We start from the raw sequence: 18,750 nt of genomic DNA on the forward strand, positions 1-18,750 counted from the left end.
CTGGGAGGGTGTGACCATCAGTTCAGATCGTGTGCTGTGTTCCATCAGTGCTCACTGCTTTTATGCTGTTTGTGATTAGCTTGATTGCCTCTAATAATTACTCACCCTTATCTGAAATCATGAATGCTTCTAATAATCTAGGAAAAAGAAAAAGAGATGGAAAGAGAACGGGACAGAGACAAAAAGGACAAGGAAAAGTGTGAGACCAGGTCCAAAGATAAGAAGGAAAAGGAAGAATGTACACCAACACGAAAAGAGAGGTATGGCTATCCTTGGAGTAAAGTGGATGGGAGGAAAACCCTAACAGTGTCTTCGTAGGCAATGGCAGCCCTGAAATTACGCTCTATCATGCATCTGATTTTAAAAGAAAAACACAAAACCACAAACAAAAAACAAAAAATCCAAACAAAACCCATGCTTTGACTAATAAAACATGCTCCAGTGTTCAAGGAATTGTCATTTTTACTCTGCCCCAAGGGAGGAACCATTTCCCCTTTGAATAGAGTTGCCCTTTGGCTCATCTATGCCCTGAGGAAACATGGTAAAATGATGACCAGTTGCAAACGGGGTTAAACTGTCTTGTAGCGGTGAATTGTCTGCAGTGTCTCAGTCAGGAAACTGTCCTGAAGACAGACCACAAATGATAGGCTGTGGTTTAAATGTTACTCATCTCATAGTGCAGATCCTTCTGAACAGCTGGGTTTGGCGTAGTTGATTGGACACTGATCTTCTAATACTTGCATAGCCAAACTATGCCATGGTTCTAAGTGTAGCTATGGTAAAAGGCCTTGCTTTTCAGGGAGCTGTGACAGAATGTTTTTACACTACAAAATGACTCACAGGCCTTAATTATTTTCAAGCAGAGAAAATCTGTTGCACATGTTAAACTTGATTTTTTGTTTTAATAATAAAAAGCCTACTATATCTTAATTACTTACAAGTATCTGACATCACATTGGCTAAAGAAAATCCCTGCAGAAAGGAACAGATGTTCTTACTGTCCGTTTTCACTCCCCGTGTGTGTGTGTCCCATGCCCAGGAAGAGGCGGCACAGCGCCACGCCCAGCCCGTCCCGCAGCAGCGGCAGCCGCCGAGCCAAGTCTCCCTCGCCCAAATCGGAACGCTCCGAGCGCTCTGAGCGCTCTCACAAGGAGAGCTCCCGCTCCCGCTCTTCACACAAAGATTCTCCCAGAGATGTCAGTAAAAAAGGCAAAAGGTGAGCTGGTATCTTCTCTGTTTCAGGAAGCTGATGGGTGTGTTTGGCTGGGGTTTTGGAGGGGATGTGTGTTTTAGCAGAGCACATTTGATACTCCGGTTTCCTCTCACAGTGCTCTGTAGTGCCTGCTCCTCATTAATACCTTTGGACACTGGGGTTGGAAGTGTACACAGCCTCCTGCCCTGACAGCTCCAGACTCTGCTCTGCTGTAGTTTTGTTTACCTGTTTACTGGGGATTTTAAGAAATATGGCTTTAAACTAGAGCACCTTTCTTTTTATTTTCAAAGGAAAAGTCTTCTGTAGTCCTTCTAAAATTTCTATAGCCCTTCTATAGACCCTCTCAAATTACAGTGACCATGTAGCCTTTCACTGAAGATTAGCTTCCATGAAGCTCCTCACTCCCATAGTTTGTTTCTTAAGGGGAAAAAAATTAGATACTGGTTATGGGGTTTTGTTTCCAAACTAGGTATTTCCTAATCTCCACTCTGACGCAAGTATTTGTCTTTAGTTAATGTTAAACTTGAGGTGAAATTTTATTATTGTACTAATGTTGCTGTAACTTTAAAGTTCACCTTCCACTTCTTTTAGAGGTATAGAATATCTTACTGATATAAAATTCCTCAGTCATGCTGAGAAAAATTCCTTTGATGGTGTTGAGGAAATCGTAACACAAATCTACAGTATTCTTGTGCTTATATAAATAAGGATTTCAAGTAAAAGTAGAAAAGTATTTGAGGGGGTTTTTTTGAGTTGATATGATGCTCATTCAATTTTCATTATATTAGATCAATATATTAAGTTTGGGTTAAATGACAGTAAATTTATTCAGTGTCCCTTCTTTTCCTGTGGAGTTGCATCACAATCTGAACATGTTTGATGAAAATCAGAAGTATTTGACTGTAACACAATTGAACATAGTTTTTCATTTCTATGTGGACATAAGCTGCAATTAATATAAGAGCCAAGGTGGTTAGTATGTGAAAGGCTGTGAATTCCTGATGTGGGTTTAAGGACATGAGTGTGTTACTTTTCCTGTGGGTTCTAAGCACTGAAGTTAAGCCCAAAATTGTCTCAAAACCTCATAATGCAAAAATGGCCTTTTTCTCAAAAGCAAGATAGCATTCTGTTACTTTCCTTACTAGGGAAAAATATTTTCTACCTTGTTTGGCTCAATAAATGAAGACAAATAACATCAGGAAGAGGTGCTTTTAATCTGTTAGTATGTTAGTATTTGACATAAACCTTTTTCTTTTTTTTTTTTTTTTTTTTTTTAGGTCGCCATCTGGCTCCAGGACACCCAAAAGATCAAGAAGATCACGATCTAGATCCCCTAAAAAGTCAGGGAAAAAATCCAGGTCTCAGTCCCGTTCTCCTCACAGATCTCACAAGAAGTCAAAGAAAAGCAAACACTGACATTGTTAATATTTTTTATGATGCTGTCACTTACTGGAAATGCGGTTTTGTTTTTGTGCCTGAACAGTCTGTTTAAAAACAAAAAAGCATTCCTGATTATTTTTTTTTTGTGAATGCACGTGTATACTCATGAGTATCGGCATCTGTAGACCTGTCATTGTTTTATATTGTACAAAATATCTTCATTGTGACTATTTCCCAAAAGAAACATTTTTGTGTTTAGAAGTTTCATCAGAAATGTGTGTAACTGATCTGCTGGCAGTAGTGATATTTTGTTTTTAGAACGTTGTGACATAGCTGAAATAACCCAAATGTTCCCCCTTTTTGTAGCTTTGACAATTTGAATTAGATTTCAAATAAAATCTGAACAGAAAATGAAGATGTTGTTTTCTTGCCCCACTGGTGATCCAGATCCCTAAGGGAGTGCACAGTTTGTTTGGAAGTACTGTGTATTTCAGACAGACTGTGGTGCTTGGATGGTTCAGTGTGGCTCTGTTCCTGTTCTCACTGGTCTGGCTATCCAGATAAAAGCACCTTCTGAATCCAGTGAATGGGGTTTCTTTCCTACTGTGAGATTTTACTGTAAGAAGAGTTGAGCAGTCTGGTACCTACCCTGATAAGCTTTACAGGTAAATCTTTGCTTCCTATGTCTCCATTTTAATCGCAGGGATATTTATAACACCGCAGTAATGTTTTTGTTTGTTTTTAAAAAAGGGCCTCTGCAAAGACACATCCTCTGGGGTGTGTGTGTAGCATATGTGTGATGTCTCAGTAACAAGCCGCCTTTGTGGCACACATGGGGAACACTAAAAGGACACCAAGCCTGAGGCTCTGTGACTTCTTAAGTATAGATACAATAATTGCAGCCTTCAAGTACACTCTTGTTTTCTAAAACTGATTTTTACTGCAAAAGGAAAGCTTTTACATTATTTTATTGAATTTATTCCTCTGTTGTGGAAATTCTTCAGGGGGGGAAAAATTAAATTTTGTTACATATTTATTAATGTTTTTGATTCAAGAGGCTGTTTAACTTTTTTTTTTTTTTTTTAATGTTAGGCTTTCCCTTCTCCAAACCTTTTCTGTGTGTTAGGCATTGATGTGGCTTTAAATTGCATCACCTTACCATGCAACCTTTCTGTGGGTGGGAGAGGGGGAGAGACGAGAAACAGGGAGGGTTCAGCGTTTATATGTGGAGGCGTGGGGAGATTGTAATAAAAATATAAAATCAAAAGGGATCTGGCCTCTTGTGAACTGTTTGTGAAAGCAAAAGCTGTGCTTAACTGCAGGCACAGGGTGCTGGATGATGGCCTGCTGTTACATTGGTGTATCCACAGGCTTCACACAGTTAAAGATTTGTAAATGTGCTGGGGAAAATCTTCTGTTGGACGTGTAAATAGCCTCAGTGGCTGCACTTCCTGAAGCAGGATCTGAAAGGTCTTACAAAAAAAAAAAACCCACAACATATTTTCTCTCTTTTTTTCCTGATGAGAGACCTTGTGATAAGATTATATAAATTGTTGCATATGTGAGAATTAAGTGGCGAATTCTCTTTGCTAATGAGAACTGTGATCCGGAACACTGAAACTATGGAGAATGCATGCATACTGTAAAGACTTTCTTAGAATGAGTATTGAATAGATGCATTGATAATGAGAAAAGAATACACCTTTTATCTTTTTGTAATACATTATAAACAATCTGTTTTAGAAATATGCAGAGTTTTTTTTTTGTATTTTTCTTTCTCCCTGTAACATAATGTGTTTCAGGATAGGATTCAGCACAGATTTTGGTTGCTAAACTATTAGAAACCAATTTATTTTTTTCTTAAATGCTGTGTGTTCATACCTGGCACAGACCAGATGAGGCTTTCTAGAGAGAAAAGTAGGTACTAAAATCAGTCGGGGACAGGGAAAATCCTAACTGTGCAGTGGGAAGATGATCACTTCAGATCCAATTAACTTCATTACTTTTATCTTGTAGCTGTTTATAAAATGGAGGAGTGATGAATGTCAATGTTTTGGGTCAAGTGGGACTAAAGATGCTTTGCCACAGGAGTGTTTTATCTGCAGAATCAATTGTGTATTTCATTTAATAGCTAAAAACTCTCAGGGTAGAAGATCACTTAGCATTTCAGGTACTTTTCAATAATTAATTTTCATTTCAGCTTTTTAAAAATTCTCATCAGTGATTATAGAAAGCTTAAGCCGAGTAGCAAAAGAGCTAAAGGAGCACACCCATTAGGCTTTATTTTGTAAGTGCTCTATTATGCAATGCCTTTTTCAGTATCTGTTCTCTAAATACCATTCTCATACCTCTTCTTTGCTTTGTGTCCTGGGCTTTAAAACAGCTGTTCTTACCCAATAGTCTCTTAAGAGCAATTAAGAATCTGTATAATTAACTGGACTGCCTGGGTTTTTTTGCCCTGTAGAAAAGAGTATCTTTTGATCCTGCTTAGTTGTAATTTTCTCCTGCTTTTGTGGTTTTGTTTATAGCTTGGCTTTTACACAAAGAAAAGCAGGAAGGGGACAGCACCTGGTAACAAATCTTTTGTAAAAGATGCAAATTATTATTGAAGACTTAAAATTAGGCTGCTTATGAAATTCATTTTTCTTTAGGTCACATTGCAGTGACAAGGTACAGTCGCCATTGCCATTACTGTGTGATCTTGTGTTTCTGCAGCCTTTTGGGGTGAAGTGCTGAGTGGGTAATGTAAATAACTGATCTGAGATTCAGGAAGTAGCATTCAGATGAATCCTTGTGAAATAAGGTCCTGACCTGGAGAGGTGTGGTCCTGTGTCTCCCAAAGGTTTCTGTGGTTGTAGAGGAAGAGGGAGCTCATTATCCTCTCAGATCCCTCGGTGTGCGCAAGTGCAGCTCTTCAGCTTCAGGAGGGCGTGGAGACACAAGTGGGTAATGGGCTCCTCTGTCCTCTCCTGCCCTGCCTTAGGGAAACCAGAGGGAAATGTTCATGCTTCAGTGTTCAGGCTTGTCCAAAGCAGAGAAACCGAGTGTAGCTTGTACAAGCCCAGTTCTAGCCTGGCTGAGAACTCCTGAGCAGCCTGAAACAGAGTGGGGTGACCTTGGAAAGGGAACGTCCGTGGTATGTTCCCAGATCCGTGCTAGACACTGCTGTTCTGATAAACTTTGGTGAAGCCTGCCCTGCACTCCAGGACATCCCGATGTTTATGGGAAGGCCTTCAAGGGACACAGGTGCAGGTACATCTGCTCTGAGCCAGTCCTGGCTCAGGGAGTGTCTCCACAAGGCTTGGTCAGGCTCAGTGCCCTGTCCTGGTGTAGAAGGTTATGTAGTGCATAGAGTCTCCTTTCAACAATTAAAATTTTCCCAGTGTTACAGAAGTGTTTGTATTCAAACTGCTTCACTCTGACTTCCTTTGACTTCGCTGCAGAGCAGCTGCATGTATTTTTTGTAATACTGCTTGAGGAAGAGTTGGTTTCTGAACATCAGTATCAGGTTATTTGGACACTGCACGTGCATGTGGTCTCCCCCCACCTCCCCTTTGCAGGTTTTGAAGTGTAAGAATCAACAACCACTTAGGAACAAGGGTAACAAATAAGTATTTTCCAAAGCGTATATTTAGAATTGCAGCTGTCGCTGATGTGAGTTCATCTGTCCTGGTGACATGAGAGTGAAGAGTTCATGTAATGCCTTAAAAACCAGAATCTTGGGATGAGAAAAGCAAGATCAGCTGCAAATGGCAAATCTGTTCTCTCTCATCACTTGAGGCAGCTTGCTTGTGGGGTTTTCCTCCACAGGCAGTTACAGTGCTTCAGTGGAATTGATGCTTTAAATAAATAAAAATGAGAAGCGTTGCTGTATTGCTGCAGATGGACTAAGGTCTGAACTTGGTAGTTTTTAGAGAGGTAGCTTGCTGCACTTTCGTACAGCTGTGTGAGGAGTTTGGTGTTTTGTTCTCAGCTATTGTTGGTCTACCCTGAATACTTAAGGTGAATATTCTAGAGGTGAAGATAGCAACAGTGGAATAACCTAGATGAGAATTTTACAGTTATCTTCTCTTAAAATCAAGCACTGTTCAGTATCAATTAAGCTGCTCAATATAATGAGATTTATCAAATTACAAACCTGATAATGTCAGTCTGAAAATTGTATCAGTTTACTTTTCAGAATAAGGCTGCTGAGGTCATAAATTTACATGTTATTAAAACAGTTCATAGCAGTAATATAAATATTTTTTTCTCATTGCTGCATGTGCTGGTGCAAGACTTCCAGTACTTTGGTGGTTCTTGCTGTTGCTGGAGCTGCTGCTCCTCAATTTTTAAGCCACTCTTGTAAGTATCACAACTAAAATGATAATTTAATTTTGTCCAAATCTCTTTCCCTTGTAGCATACAGAAGTCTTAAACAGTTGCATACTGTTTTTTCCTCCACCTGCTTCTCTCCATGCAGTGTTGGCTTTTATGGGTGAGCCTGTGCCATTTGCCACTTCTGATGTCTGATCTTGTGCTGGGATGATCTACAGTGTAACTCTGTCTTAAGCTGGAAAGTTTACTGTTTGTGGTTACTTAAAGAGGAAATGGTAGTTTCACATGGACTTTTTTGTCTTACTTGCTTTTGGGTTTGTATTTTATGTAGAAAATTTTCCAATTGACATGGCAACAATAAAATTGGCAGTTTGCTGATACCAGAAATGGTTTTATTTTTAACCTGGAAGAGAGCACTGTTCGTGCCTGTTACACATGAACAGTTCCTTGGCCTCACCCGCTCTCTGCTGCTCGATGCTGTTCTGCCTGTGTTGTCCAACCCTAATGGCTGCTGCTGTTCCTCTGTCAACAGTGACCTCTGTGCTCCTCTAACTCATTAATGGGGCATGGGCTGCTCGCTCTGTAGTTGTCTGTGTAATTCTCTCTTGAACAAAGGAAGCTCCCACTTGGGACTGCTGCTCGGATGAGGAGCTGATGAACGAGCAGTGCTCGTTAACACTGGCAGCAGTTTGCAGAGAAGGCAGGGAGGGCGAGGAGCCCGGGTGGAGCTGTAGCGGGACACTGAGTGCTGTGGCTGGGCCAATGTCACACCTTGGTGCTGCTTTAGGGGCGGGTCCTGTTCCCTCCTTCCCTGTGCCTCGCTTTCTTCTTCTGTCCTTTCTGCTGCTTTGTTTGACAGCTTTCCTTGTGGAAATGGCGAGTGGGCACAGGGTGGGCAGGCCCATAGGATGAGGTGCAAGGCTGTAAGGACGTGCAGGACTGGGGCCATCTCTTAGCCGCGAGCTGTTACAGGCTCTCTCCTCTCTCCTTCTCCCCTTTGCTCCAGTGACATTTGAAAACAGAACTCAAACATGAGAGGAGCAAATGCCTTCAAGATAATTTAGGTTCTGCAAGATCTGTGAAAGACAAAAAAGAAGAGAGAGACCTCAGATGCCCCCACAAGATGGGAAAGGCTGGGATATGAACTCTTGATGTTAGAGCCCAGAGTATTCCTTTGGGATAGATTACAACTCGCAGTTACTGACAATCTCCTCTTAGAGCTCAGAGTTCCTAAACATGGGATGTTTTGATATCTCTGGACCTTGCTCTATTTTTACTCTTGTGTGGACTGGGGAACTTGCTGTAGCTGTTTGCCTCAAATACAGACCATCAGTTTGACTCTTCAAGACCTTGTTAAGAGGCTGTCTGCAAGCAAGTGTGGAATCTTTTTCCCTGAGTCTGTTTCTTGGCCTCCTGAGGCTGGACCTAGGTCTGAGACTAGAGCTTGTGTGTGGTAACTATGCCTGTAGAGAGGTGAGCAAGGAGAAGGGGTGAGCATAAGGTCTGCGTAAAGCTCTCAGAAATCTTTCACAGAAAGATTTAACCTGGCAGAATTTCTTAATTCTGCATGACAAACTGTTCTTGTTTTAAAATTTAGCTGGCGTGGGAAGAGGAGGGTGGAATTGATGCATACAGTTTGGATTTGTGGAAGATGGAGCAGCCTGTGCCCAGGATTGAACTTCCAGGATCATTACTAGCAATCAGAATCACCACCAAAGCCATCACTGGGAATAGAAACCAGTTTTCATCTTTTTTGAGCCATGCTAAAGAGATACACCTCTGGTGTTTCAGGAATGCTTTAGCCAGATGTTTCCACCTGCTAGATCCTGCTGGAGCAAACACTGTTGCAAATAGAAACTCGGGAGGGTAGAGATGAATCTTCTGAACTTATTATGGTATAGAGGTGCATTGCAGCTGATACTGGGCATTTTCATCATGAAATCTGCGTCTCTTGGATTTATGTTTTTTCCTGGCATTTCAGGTTATCTTCCCTGTGCTATGAGAAAAGAACAGTCTGCTGATTAACTGAATGGAGACTTTTGCCTTGGGCAAATTCTGGAAAAGAATTGGCTATAAACTTTTAGACATGAGACTGGGATTGAATTCTGTCCATTGTGTGAACTGAGGGGCTGGAGATTCTCATCCTCTGTTTTTGCACAGGGTAATTGTACTAGAGAAATTAAAAAAGAAAGAAAGAAAGAAGATACGTTTGTAATAAAGCCTCATTTCTAGGCAGTTTCACTGGGGGAAAACTCATCTTTCATGCCACTGTGGTATGGAGGAGAAATACGAAAATGCTATAGATAGAGAGTCCCTTTTTCTCAAATCCTGGGGATTTTCAAGAGTAATTAGTGAATGCTTTATGTTATTCTGTGAGTTTTGAAGAGATGCAGTGGATTAATTTCAATAACCTTCTGAGACAGTAATTTATTGCATATTGTATGTTACTTATGTGAGAAACTGAATTCTCACTCTTTTGTCCAAAGCTCTTTAGACAGGGATTGGCAACTCTCTTCCCTGGGATATAAATTTGTCCAATCCATAGTCAAATGAGAACTGGCTGTTTTGCTCCATCACCTGGGAGCTTAGATCCAAGGGATCATTGTTTGGCTTCTGCCTTCTGCCCTCAGGGAGGGAAGAGGCAAATGAGGCCCCTGGGACTGTGCAGCAGGAGGTGTTGGGTGACCCTGTGTGGCACCGGTGCCAGGCAGAGCCCCTGGGACAGGGATGTTATCCAGGGACAGGACTGCCCTGAGCAGCTGAAGGGCTCCTGGGCACCCCAAGCCCTGGAGGTGAAGGGTGTTAGGATCAAGGGTTTGGTTGGACGGGGTTTAGAGATGCCCAAATGTATGGGGCTGAGGTAGCTCTTAGGTGTGACCTGCTAAAGGTTTGGGAAGCTTTTGGTGTGAAACAGTGCATTGCCCCTTGTTTAAAAGGTATGCGGTTATAAAAGTAGAATCTCTTAATTTCCTTTAGAACTTGAACCAGTTACACAACAGCCAAAAAAAGATTTCTAATTTTAATAAAAGTCAAAGAGAGACTAGTCTACACTGCAGTGTCCCCAGGACATCTGCAAAGTTCTGGAATTCCTTCAGCTGCACAAATAAAAATTTAAAAATATTTATTGAAATTAAGTTTATTGAAAATGTCACCTGTGCAAATGGAATTGAATATAAAAGAGAAACTGGGGTTGAAGGGAAGAGCTTGTTACAGACAGGTTATCCACTTGGCTTTGTATTTCTGGTTTATGAGTGGCTGCTTTAATTTTGGTCCCTGCCAGCTGCTTCTGCACACACAGTTCAGAAGGAACATCCAAGAGAAAATGGATACTTTAGAACGCAGATTGCTGCAGCCATCACTTAATGAAATGGCTGCTGAAGGAGTCAACATCACTGGAAAAAAGTGTGTTTTGAGGGAAATCAGCTGCCACTGCTGCATGACATGTTGAATGTGCTGGTAAGACATTATGCACAATACTGAAAAGAAGGGTGCAAAATATAAACACCTGCAATTCTAAATGCTACTCTTTAGATTCTTGTAATCCATCTCCAGTGGTGATACTAAAATACAGTCTTAATAGGTTTCCCAAGTTTTGAGAGCTACTAAATTTTACATAACGTTGTTCACATTTTGTGGTCTATAACTTGTGGTTTAGTTTTAAGAATCTCACTTTTGGATAGTGTTTGAGGAATTCAGGATCTCTATTTATCCTGAATAGATTAAGCTAGATACAGGAATACTTAATCAGCACCCAGAACTTACCTCACACTAGGTATATAACAGCATAAATCTCCATCTTTCAGTTTGTTATAAAAGATAAAATCTTGCTGAAATTTGACTTCAGGAAGAACTTCTTGTGCCCATTGCATCCTTGTGAGCATGAGAAAGGCAAATCTTTAAGAATGAAAAGATATAAAGCTGGGAAGTGTTCCAGTAAGGATGAAACCTTTTTCAGCCCCATTGCTTAAATGAAGGGATGTTGTGAGGGCAATCTTGGAGAATTCTGACTGGGGCAGTATCACTTTGAGTGGGGAAGAAGTTCAGCTCATCAGGATTTGGGCTGCCTAAATATTACATGTAAAATTCATAAACACAGTTACTAAATAAAAAATACTAAACTGTAACATAAAATGTTTAAGCATTGAATGAAAAAAAAGTATGATTTTATCCCCCTCATATTTTAAATTGGGACATTCTTATTGCAGTTACTTATCCCTCACTTTACACACTTCTGGCTGCAGAGTTTGAGGTAAATACAGCCACCCAATTCTATCTGAAGTTTGTAGAATGTAACAACCTGCACTGCAAAAGTTGCATTCTTTTCTGCTCTATCAAAGGAAACTACATATAATTATCAAAAAGTGAAGCTGGCCTTTCAAAAAGTGAAAGGAAACTTTTTATTATTTGACACGGGTGATCTAGTATACTGAAATTAGTGAGCCTAAAATAGATTGCCATGAAGTAAAATAGAGGGTGGAAAATGTACACTGAAGTATCTGAATAAATTTGTGAAGAGCTGTATTTGTTCAGCTGCAGAATGTTCTTCTTTCACACACTTTCTGTGCCTCTGAACAGTTTTTGTTCTATTGTGTTTCTTTGCCATATATGTTTCTAATACTTTGCGACAGATATAGAGATGATTTTAAAAAACCAACCAACCAAAGTTCCAAACTTGTGAATTGAAAGTTGGCTGTCTAAATCTTTTCCAGATAAACTCATTCCATATTCATTGATATTGAGTTATTCAAAGTGATAACTTGATTACCAGGTCTGAAACCTCTGGGAAGATCAGATACAGCAGCTGCACTGAACCTGATTGATTGCAGGTGTGTTCTGCGTGGGTACTTGGATCCACCTGCACAGCATAAATACCTACATTGCTCCAGTTCTGAAAAATAAGATTGGATTTAGCAGCATGTAGGTCGAATTAAAGAGCTGCTGGGCCCTGTGTTTTCCTCGTGAAGTTGGAGCAGTTTGATGAAGGCAGTGTTGCTGTCACTACTTCTGCACTTGCTGATTCAGAGAGATGTAACCACTGTGTAACAGCAGGGAAGGTGCAGAATCCAATTACAGCTTTTAATGTTTGGGTTTACTGATTAGTTTTACCATTTCAAATGTTATACCTGCAGTTCACGTTTGCTTATCTTTGTTACTTACTAAATTTTAAATGGTGTAAGAACTGGAGCTGGCATTGTAAGTTTTTTCAGAAAATTTCATATCTCTCTTCAACCAAGTGAATTGGAAAGAAGGGACTAATTTGAACTTCACGGTATTTTAATGATTTTTCACTGCTATGAATTGGTTTTGCTCCCTGTAGTCTCTGCCCTTTATTGCACTAGTGCTGCAGAACAATAGTGGTGAGAGATATTGCTTTATGAACTCCAGTGCCTCAATACTGCCGTTGTCATTCATCATCTAATATAGACTAATTGATGCTACTACAGACCATTCCAGAATGAAAAAGAAACATTTCTGCTTTAGCTAGGTGATGGTCACTTTATCTGTAGTGAGCATGGAAAGCCAAATAAATATTTAATACGAACCTTTATAAAAATATATAAGCAGAAGTCTTGTTGTATGTGAAGAACTCATGGATTAGAACTAAAGAATAAAATAACTGCAAGAATTTTACGCTACAAGATGCTCCAGAGGTTTATTATTTTTCATTATATACTGTGTTTCAAATCTTACAAGTCAATTGTTTTAAGCTCATCAGGTTTAAACTGCACATTTATTTTGGCAACTAGATACAAATAATTTGTATGCAACGTGACTTTAAAGACTTCCTCTGGAGCACTGTGGGGTAAAAAAAACGGCTTCCCCTTCCCCCTCAGTTTTAATGAAATAGAGACTTTTTATTGAGTATCTAGTGGTTATTTAAAGTCTGCTATTAACGAATTACTTCTGTATGAAAAGTCACAGTAACATTTTAACACTGCCACTAGCGTCCCTGGCAGCTTGTGGGACGGTTCTGAGTTGGCCTGTGTGGTTTGATGGCTGTGTCGCAGCCGGGACGGCGGCGTGTGGGCGGCACTGGTGTCGCACACCAGGGGAGCTCCCTGCTCCCATCCCGCTGCCAACTGCCCTCAGAGTTCGGAGGAGCAAGCAGGGAAGAGAGAAGCCCTCCTGCTACAGACCTTACTCTTCACTTTGAGGCTGGAAGGGGCTTAGAAGCTTTGCCAGAAAGGGAGCTTGGCTGTTAATATCCCTGTAGAAAATGTGGGAGAAGTATTGAAATTTTTTGATAAGGGATATGAAGATTGCTTACACATTTAGCTCCTTCACCCTCTCGTACTGTTTTCTTGCTTTTATTAAATAGTGTGTTACCAGGCAAGACATGCACCGGGTGAATTTGTGCTTTATCCGCTCTCTGAGTGTAAAAGCTTCTGCTGTACTGTCAGATCCGTGCTGTTAATAAACGTTCCAGCAAAAACTCACCAGTGTCATCTGTTGTGGAGGGATTGGTCAGAGCCAGGTGCAGCCGTCCAGCAGCTCCAGGCTCCCGGCTGCCCGGGGAGGTGGGCCGTGTATATCCTCTGCATGGTGGGAGAGGCTGCACGGACGCGAGAGCTGCTGGGTAGAGAAAGCAATGGACAGGAGAGAGCCGCGAAACGCTTCTGTAACTCGTGAGCAGCCCCGGAGGGCTCCGAGCTCCGTCGGCGGCGGAGGAAGCCGCTGAGAAAATTTCAAAAGAGTCACTGGGCATTGTCGGAAGCCCATCGGGCAGTATGTGTCCCACAAGTGCGCTGTCCACTCGAGACTCGCCACTCCGTGCGTTTTCAGCCGCGTTTTGGGGATGTGGTCGTCTTTAGAGTACCGGTGCCACCTGGAGCTGCACCACTGCTTACACTGCCCTTCACACAGCGCTGTGGCTCCACGACACCGGAGAAAGCCCTGCCCGCTTTGATTCCCACCTGGGGCAGGGAGTTTCGGGGCCCACCGCCGGCCGCTGCCGGTCGGTGCTGGTGTGGGCCGGCGGCAGCAGCGGGGCCGGGGCAGGAGCGGGGGCTGTGCTGGGCTCTCCCCGGCACTCGCGGGGCTGCGCTGGGCTCGGGGCCGCCCGGGCTGGGCGTGCCCCCGGCCCGCACCGCGCTCCGGCCAGTCCTGACCCAAGGGGCCGCCTGGTGACCGGGCAGCGGTTATAAAAACATTGTGAAGAACAGCGGGCGGATCGATTTGTGTTGAGCTCTGCCAGGAAGATCCAGTGTGAGGGTTTTTAAAAAATGTTTTTGGAGAACCTTTGGGAACTCTGAGTTTCTGCACAGACCGGGCTAAGGGCGGGGGGGCTGGGCCCGGAACCCTCTCAAGCCTTTCAGGGTTTTCCCCCCCCTCTTTTGTTTTCCCCGTTACGGGCGCTGCTCCGCTGTGCGAGGGGTACCGGGTGAGGAGCCTCCCGCCGGGCAGGGTTTACAGAACCGCCCCGGCAGAGAGCCGCTCCTAGAAGTGCCCTCCACACTCAGGCGGTGCGGGGCCGCGGCCGGTGCCGGTACCGCTCAGTCCGGGCTCTCCGCGGGGGCGGCCGGGCGGAGCGCTGCAGCCCGAGGCCGGGCGGCGGGGCCGCCAATGGCGAGCGCGGGGCGGGCACCGCCGGTCGGGGCCGCCCCTCGGTGGCGGCGGCGGCACCGGAGCCCTCCCGACGCGGCGGGGGCGGGGCGCGGAGCGATGCGCTCTGGCGGGGCGGTGCAGCCCCCGTCCGCCCTCGCTGCCGCCCCGCGCTGTGGGGCGGAGCGGAGCGCGGCACCGCCTCGCCCCGGCGGCCGCCGTGAGCTGCGCTGCGGCGGCGCCCGCGGTCGCTCGGCGATGGCGGCGCGGGAGAAGCGCGGGGCGGGCGGGCGGCCGCGCCGCTGCTAAGTAGGGCAGCGGCGGGGGCGGCGGCGGCGGGGCCGTCGCGGCGGCTGCGCTATGCGGACCGGGCGCGGGGGGCCGGCCGGGAGACGGCGCCGGGGGCGGCGCGCCCTGATGCCCGCCGCGGGCCCCGGGGTGCCGGGGCGCTGAGCAACAGTTGGCTCCGCCGCCGCCCAGCATGAAAGTGTGCCGGCGGAAGGCGCTGGCGCTGTGCCTCGGCTACGCGCTGCTGCTGCTGCTCGCCGCGCTCAACCTGCTGGAGTACAAGTGGCGGCGGGAGCCGCGGCGCTGCGGGGAGCCCCCGGCAGCCCCCCGCCACCACCCCCCGCCGCCGCCGCCACCGGCCGGGAGCCGCGGCCCGGCGGGCGCCCGGCGGCAGCTGGTCTATGTCTTCACCACCTGGCGCTCGGGCTCGTCCTTCTTCGGGGAGCTCTTCAACCAGAACCCCGAGGTCTTTTTCCTCTACGAGCCGGTGTGGCACGTCTGGCAGAAGCTGTACCCCGGTGACGCCGTCTCGCTGCAAGGGGCGGCCCGCGACATGCTGAGCTCCCTGTACCGATGCGACCTTTCCGTCTTCCAGCTCTACAGCACGGCGGGCGCCGGCAAGAACCTCACCACGCTCGGCATCTTCGGGGCGGCCACCAACAAGGTCATCTGCTCCTCACCTCTCTGCCCGGCCTATCGCAAGGAGGTCGTGGGCATGGTGGACGACCGGGTGTGCAAAAAGTGTCCCCCGCAGCGCCTCAGCCGCTTCCAGGAGGAATGCCACAAGTACCACACGCTGGTCATCAAGGGCGTACGTGTCTTTGATCTGGCTGTCCTCGCCCCGCTCATGCGGGACCCGACCCTGGACCTCAAAGTCATCCATCTGGTGCGGGACCCCCGGGCCGTCGCCAGCTCCCGCATCAAGTCCCGGCACGGCCTCATCCGGGAGAGCCTGCAGGTGGTGAGGAGCCGGGACCCCCACATTCACCGCATGCCCTTCCTTGATGCTGGCCACAAGCTGGGCGGGAAGAAGGAGGGGGGGGGCGGCTCGGACTACCATGCCCTAGGTGCCATGGAGGTCATCTGCAGCAGCATGGCCAAGACCCTGCAGACTGCTCTGCACCCCCCTGACTGGCTCCAGGGCAACTACATGGCCGTGCGCTACGAGGACCTGGTGGTCGAGCCAATCAAGACCCTGCGGCAGGTGTATGGCTTTGTGAACCTGGCAGTCAGCCCGGAGATGGAGAAGTTCGCCCTCAACATGACCAGTGGCCCCGGCTACTCCTCCAAGCCGTTCGTGGTGTCGGCCAGGAACGCCACCCAGGCGCTGAGTGCCTGGAGGACTGCGCTCAGCTACCAGCAGATCAAGCAGGTCGAGGAGTACTGCCACCAGCCCATGGCCCTGCTGGGCTACGAGCGGGTCGGCAGCCCCGAGGAGGTGAAGGACCTCAGCAGAACGTTGCTCAGGAAGCCGCGGCTGTGACGGGGCAGCGGCAACCACCGGGCGCCCGGGGGTGGCTGAGCCCCGGGCAGAGGAGCCGCTCCGGCTGCCTTGAGTGAGGGAGGGAGCCGGGAAAAGCAACCTGGTTTCCGATTTCCTCCAAAGACTGCTGAAGGGTAACATACAGTAATGCGATGATTTCTTTCTTTCTTCCTTTTTTTTTTTTTCTTTTATTTTTTTATTACCTGCCCCTTGCATTGGGTTAGATGCGATTTACAAAAAAAAAAAAAAAAAAAAAAAAAAAAATCAAGTGGAACTGAAAATACGTGTAAAGCCCCTTCCTCCTTCTCTAAAATGCCAGGCAGTTGTTCTGTACCAAAATCGTTCATGAAGTTCTTGTGGGTTTGAAGATGGTAACAAAAACTCTTGCACAATTCCTAACACATCTTTGTCTCCCTTGGTGCAGAGGGGATGCCCTTGGAAAACCTAATGCTGAAAATCAGACTTTTGTATGAAAGCAAATGTTCAGACATGATAGTAATAAAAGAACATAATAAATGATATTCATTTTTATAATTACCTCAATTGTTTGGGAAATACAGTGTTGCTTATGTACTGCTGGAGGGGATGCTTGCTTAAAATAACAACGTGGACTTCTTAAAGGGTATGGGTGGAGGGCTGGAGTGCAACGTTTGACGTGTTCAAAGATCAGGAGCTGCTCTTGCAGAAACAAATACAGATCTCACAAGTGTAGTGCAGGTTTTATGGCTGTGTCAAAGCAGGTTTCTATTTAACTATTGTCTTTTCTGTTGTATATAAAAAGTCTTTCAAGTGCCACTGTATTACTGTCCTAAGAGTTTTAAAACATTTGCCATCACAGCAGTATTCATTTTTGTCTTGACATGTATGTCCAGGAGTCACTGTCAAATAGAAGTGGATCTACAGCGTGACAAGAAATGCGGGATTTAAAAAGACATTTATCATACTGAGAACATTAGCATGTGTGAAAACAAAAATAAAATTATATATATTATATATATTATATAGTGCTAACAAAACATAAGATGTGTAAGATATTTCTTGACATTGATTGGTAACAGGCATAGCAGGGAAGCATAGAAAAATGCATAAAATGATTTATTTTTTCCCTTTGTCTGAGTCCGAGGGTATATTTATGTATGAAGAGGGAGGAAATGTACAGCTGTGTGTTCATGGCTGTAATAGAGCTTTTATGGAGCCAGCCCAGCGTTTGATTTCAGAGCACTGGCTGGAGACTCATTGCCTGTGAATTGTCATTGCTCTGTGATGGAGCCAGATGGTGGTCTGGCTCTTTCTGGGAGCTCTGCCTAGAGTTTGTACCATCGTTAAAACTTGATGATTAAAAAAAAAAAGGAAAAAAGAGATTTTACTATTTCTGCTTTTGTAATTTCTTGGAAAAAGTCCTGATTTATTAAAGGTTAAGTGGTGTGTTGCATATGAAAAGTGCAGACACCCTAAGTAGTTTTTAATCTTGGTGTTCTCTGCTGCTCTTTGAAGGCTCATTTTGGAACTTGAGTTTTTAAACAAACGTGGTTTTGCCAAACTGTTCTCTTAGGAGACTACAGACTTTTCTATAGGAAGTACATTTTACATTGCCTATTTGGGTGTTGTGCCTTCAGAAAATGTTAAGAGTATGATTAGGAAAAAGGAAATTGATTTGTGAAAATAAATTAATATAAACAGGATGCTGATAAGTGTGCGTGTATGTGTGGGTGTATGTGTGAAAATTTTAGTGATGTGTAATATGTGTATTTCTTGTAACTCTTTAAGTTAAACAGCTGATAACTAGCTACTAAGCTTTTTGAGTTCTTGATGAAATTTTGGCATTAGATGTTGAATTTATTCTGAAAAGGAAACACATTTAATAAACTAGTTAAAAGATTATTGCATAAGGTTGCCTATACACTTGCTGAATGACTGCATTACATGTTGGTTCCCTCAGCTCATTTTCACCATCAGTGAAATAACATAAAATCTAGCAATGGGAGACCTTTTAATTGGCCTGTTAGGATGTATTCCTAGATTCCAGACAGCAGTGCTAGAAACGGGAGGGATAGTTAATTTGGTATTTAAAATACATATTAAGGTACTAGTGTTGTGGAATGAGTTGTTTTGTGTTTACAGCTGTGCACGTTCAGTGCAGTGCTGAGAGGATTTTGGATGTTTGGCTTTGGGCTGTAGCCGGTGGGGTTTTTTATTTTCTTCCGTTGGTGTGTCCGGGGGCAGTGCTTGAATATCTGACCTGCTTGTAGAGCACGGCGCTTGCTTTTCGTCCCTGCCTGCTTTCTGAAGCTGCCTGCTCCCTCCTGCACTGCCCTGTGTGCGCTCCCCCAGCGCTGCTGTGGGCAGGGCGGGCGGCTGGGAGCCGGGAGCCCCTCTGGAGCTGCCCCCGGGAACGCCAGCCCAGCTCCCCCCGGGCCGGGACACTGCCACCGCCTCGGCTCCCGCTGGCGTCGGCATGGAACTTCGCTCAGGACCCTAGATGGGGGTTTTTCATGGCAGCACGTTACAGCAAAGGCCCTTTTGATTT

At 45.1% G+C, this 18,750-nt stretch overlaps 2 protein-coding genes across 8 annotated transcripts in view; both read left to right on the forward strand.

Annotated features, from left to right (window-relative positions):
- The window catches only part of LOC125330678 (U2 snRNP associated SURP domain containing), a 48,864-nt gene extending 45,856 nt beyond the window's left edge, over nt 1–3,008 (forward strand). For all 7 annotated transcript variants that reach the window (XM_048314089.1, XM_048314090.1, XM_048314085.1 and 4 more), the window contains 3 exons: nt 142–260; nt 1,040–1,216; nt 2,491–3,008. In XM_048314089.1, the coding sequence (XP_048170046.1) occupies nt 142–260; nt 1,040–1,216; nt 2,491–2,629 (435 nt within the window). In that variant the 3' untranslated portion in view covers nt 2,630–3,008. The remainder of the gene's footprint in view (nt 1–141; nt 261–1,039; nt 1,217–2,490) is intronic.
- An 11,832-nt stretch (nt 3,009–14,840) lies between these two features.
- On the forward strand, nt 14,841–18,109 carry CHST2 (carbohydrate sulfotransferase 2). The gene has a single exon (XM_048314592.1). It carries the CDS (start codon nt 14,934–14,936, stop codon nt 16,221–16,223), a length of 1,290 nt encoding a protein of 429 aa, XP_048170549.1. The 5' UTR covers nt 14,841–14,933; the 3' UTR covers nt 16,224–18,109.
- The last annotated feature ends 641 nt before the right edge of the window (nt 18,110–18,750 follow it).

Source organism: Corvus hawaiiensis, chromosome 10, assembly GCF_020740725.1.
Source record: "Corvus hawaiiensis isolate bCorHaw1 chromosome 10, bCorHaw1.pri.cur, whole genome shotgun sequence".
Classification (NCBI taxonomy): domain Eukaryota; kingdom Metazoa; phylum Chordata; class Aves; order Passeriformes; family Corvidae; genus Corvus; species Corvus hawaiiensis.

Bases quoted from the DNA above. Each gene is read 5' to 3' on its own strand.
- CHST2 (XM_048314592.1), top strand. From the start codon at position 14,934: ATGAAAGTGTGCCGGCGGAAGGCGCTGGCGCTGTGCCTCGGCTACGCG.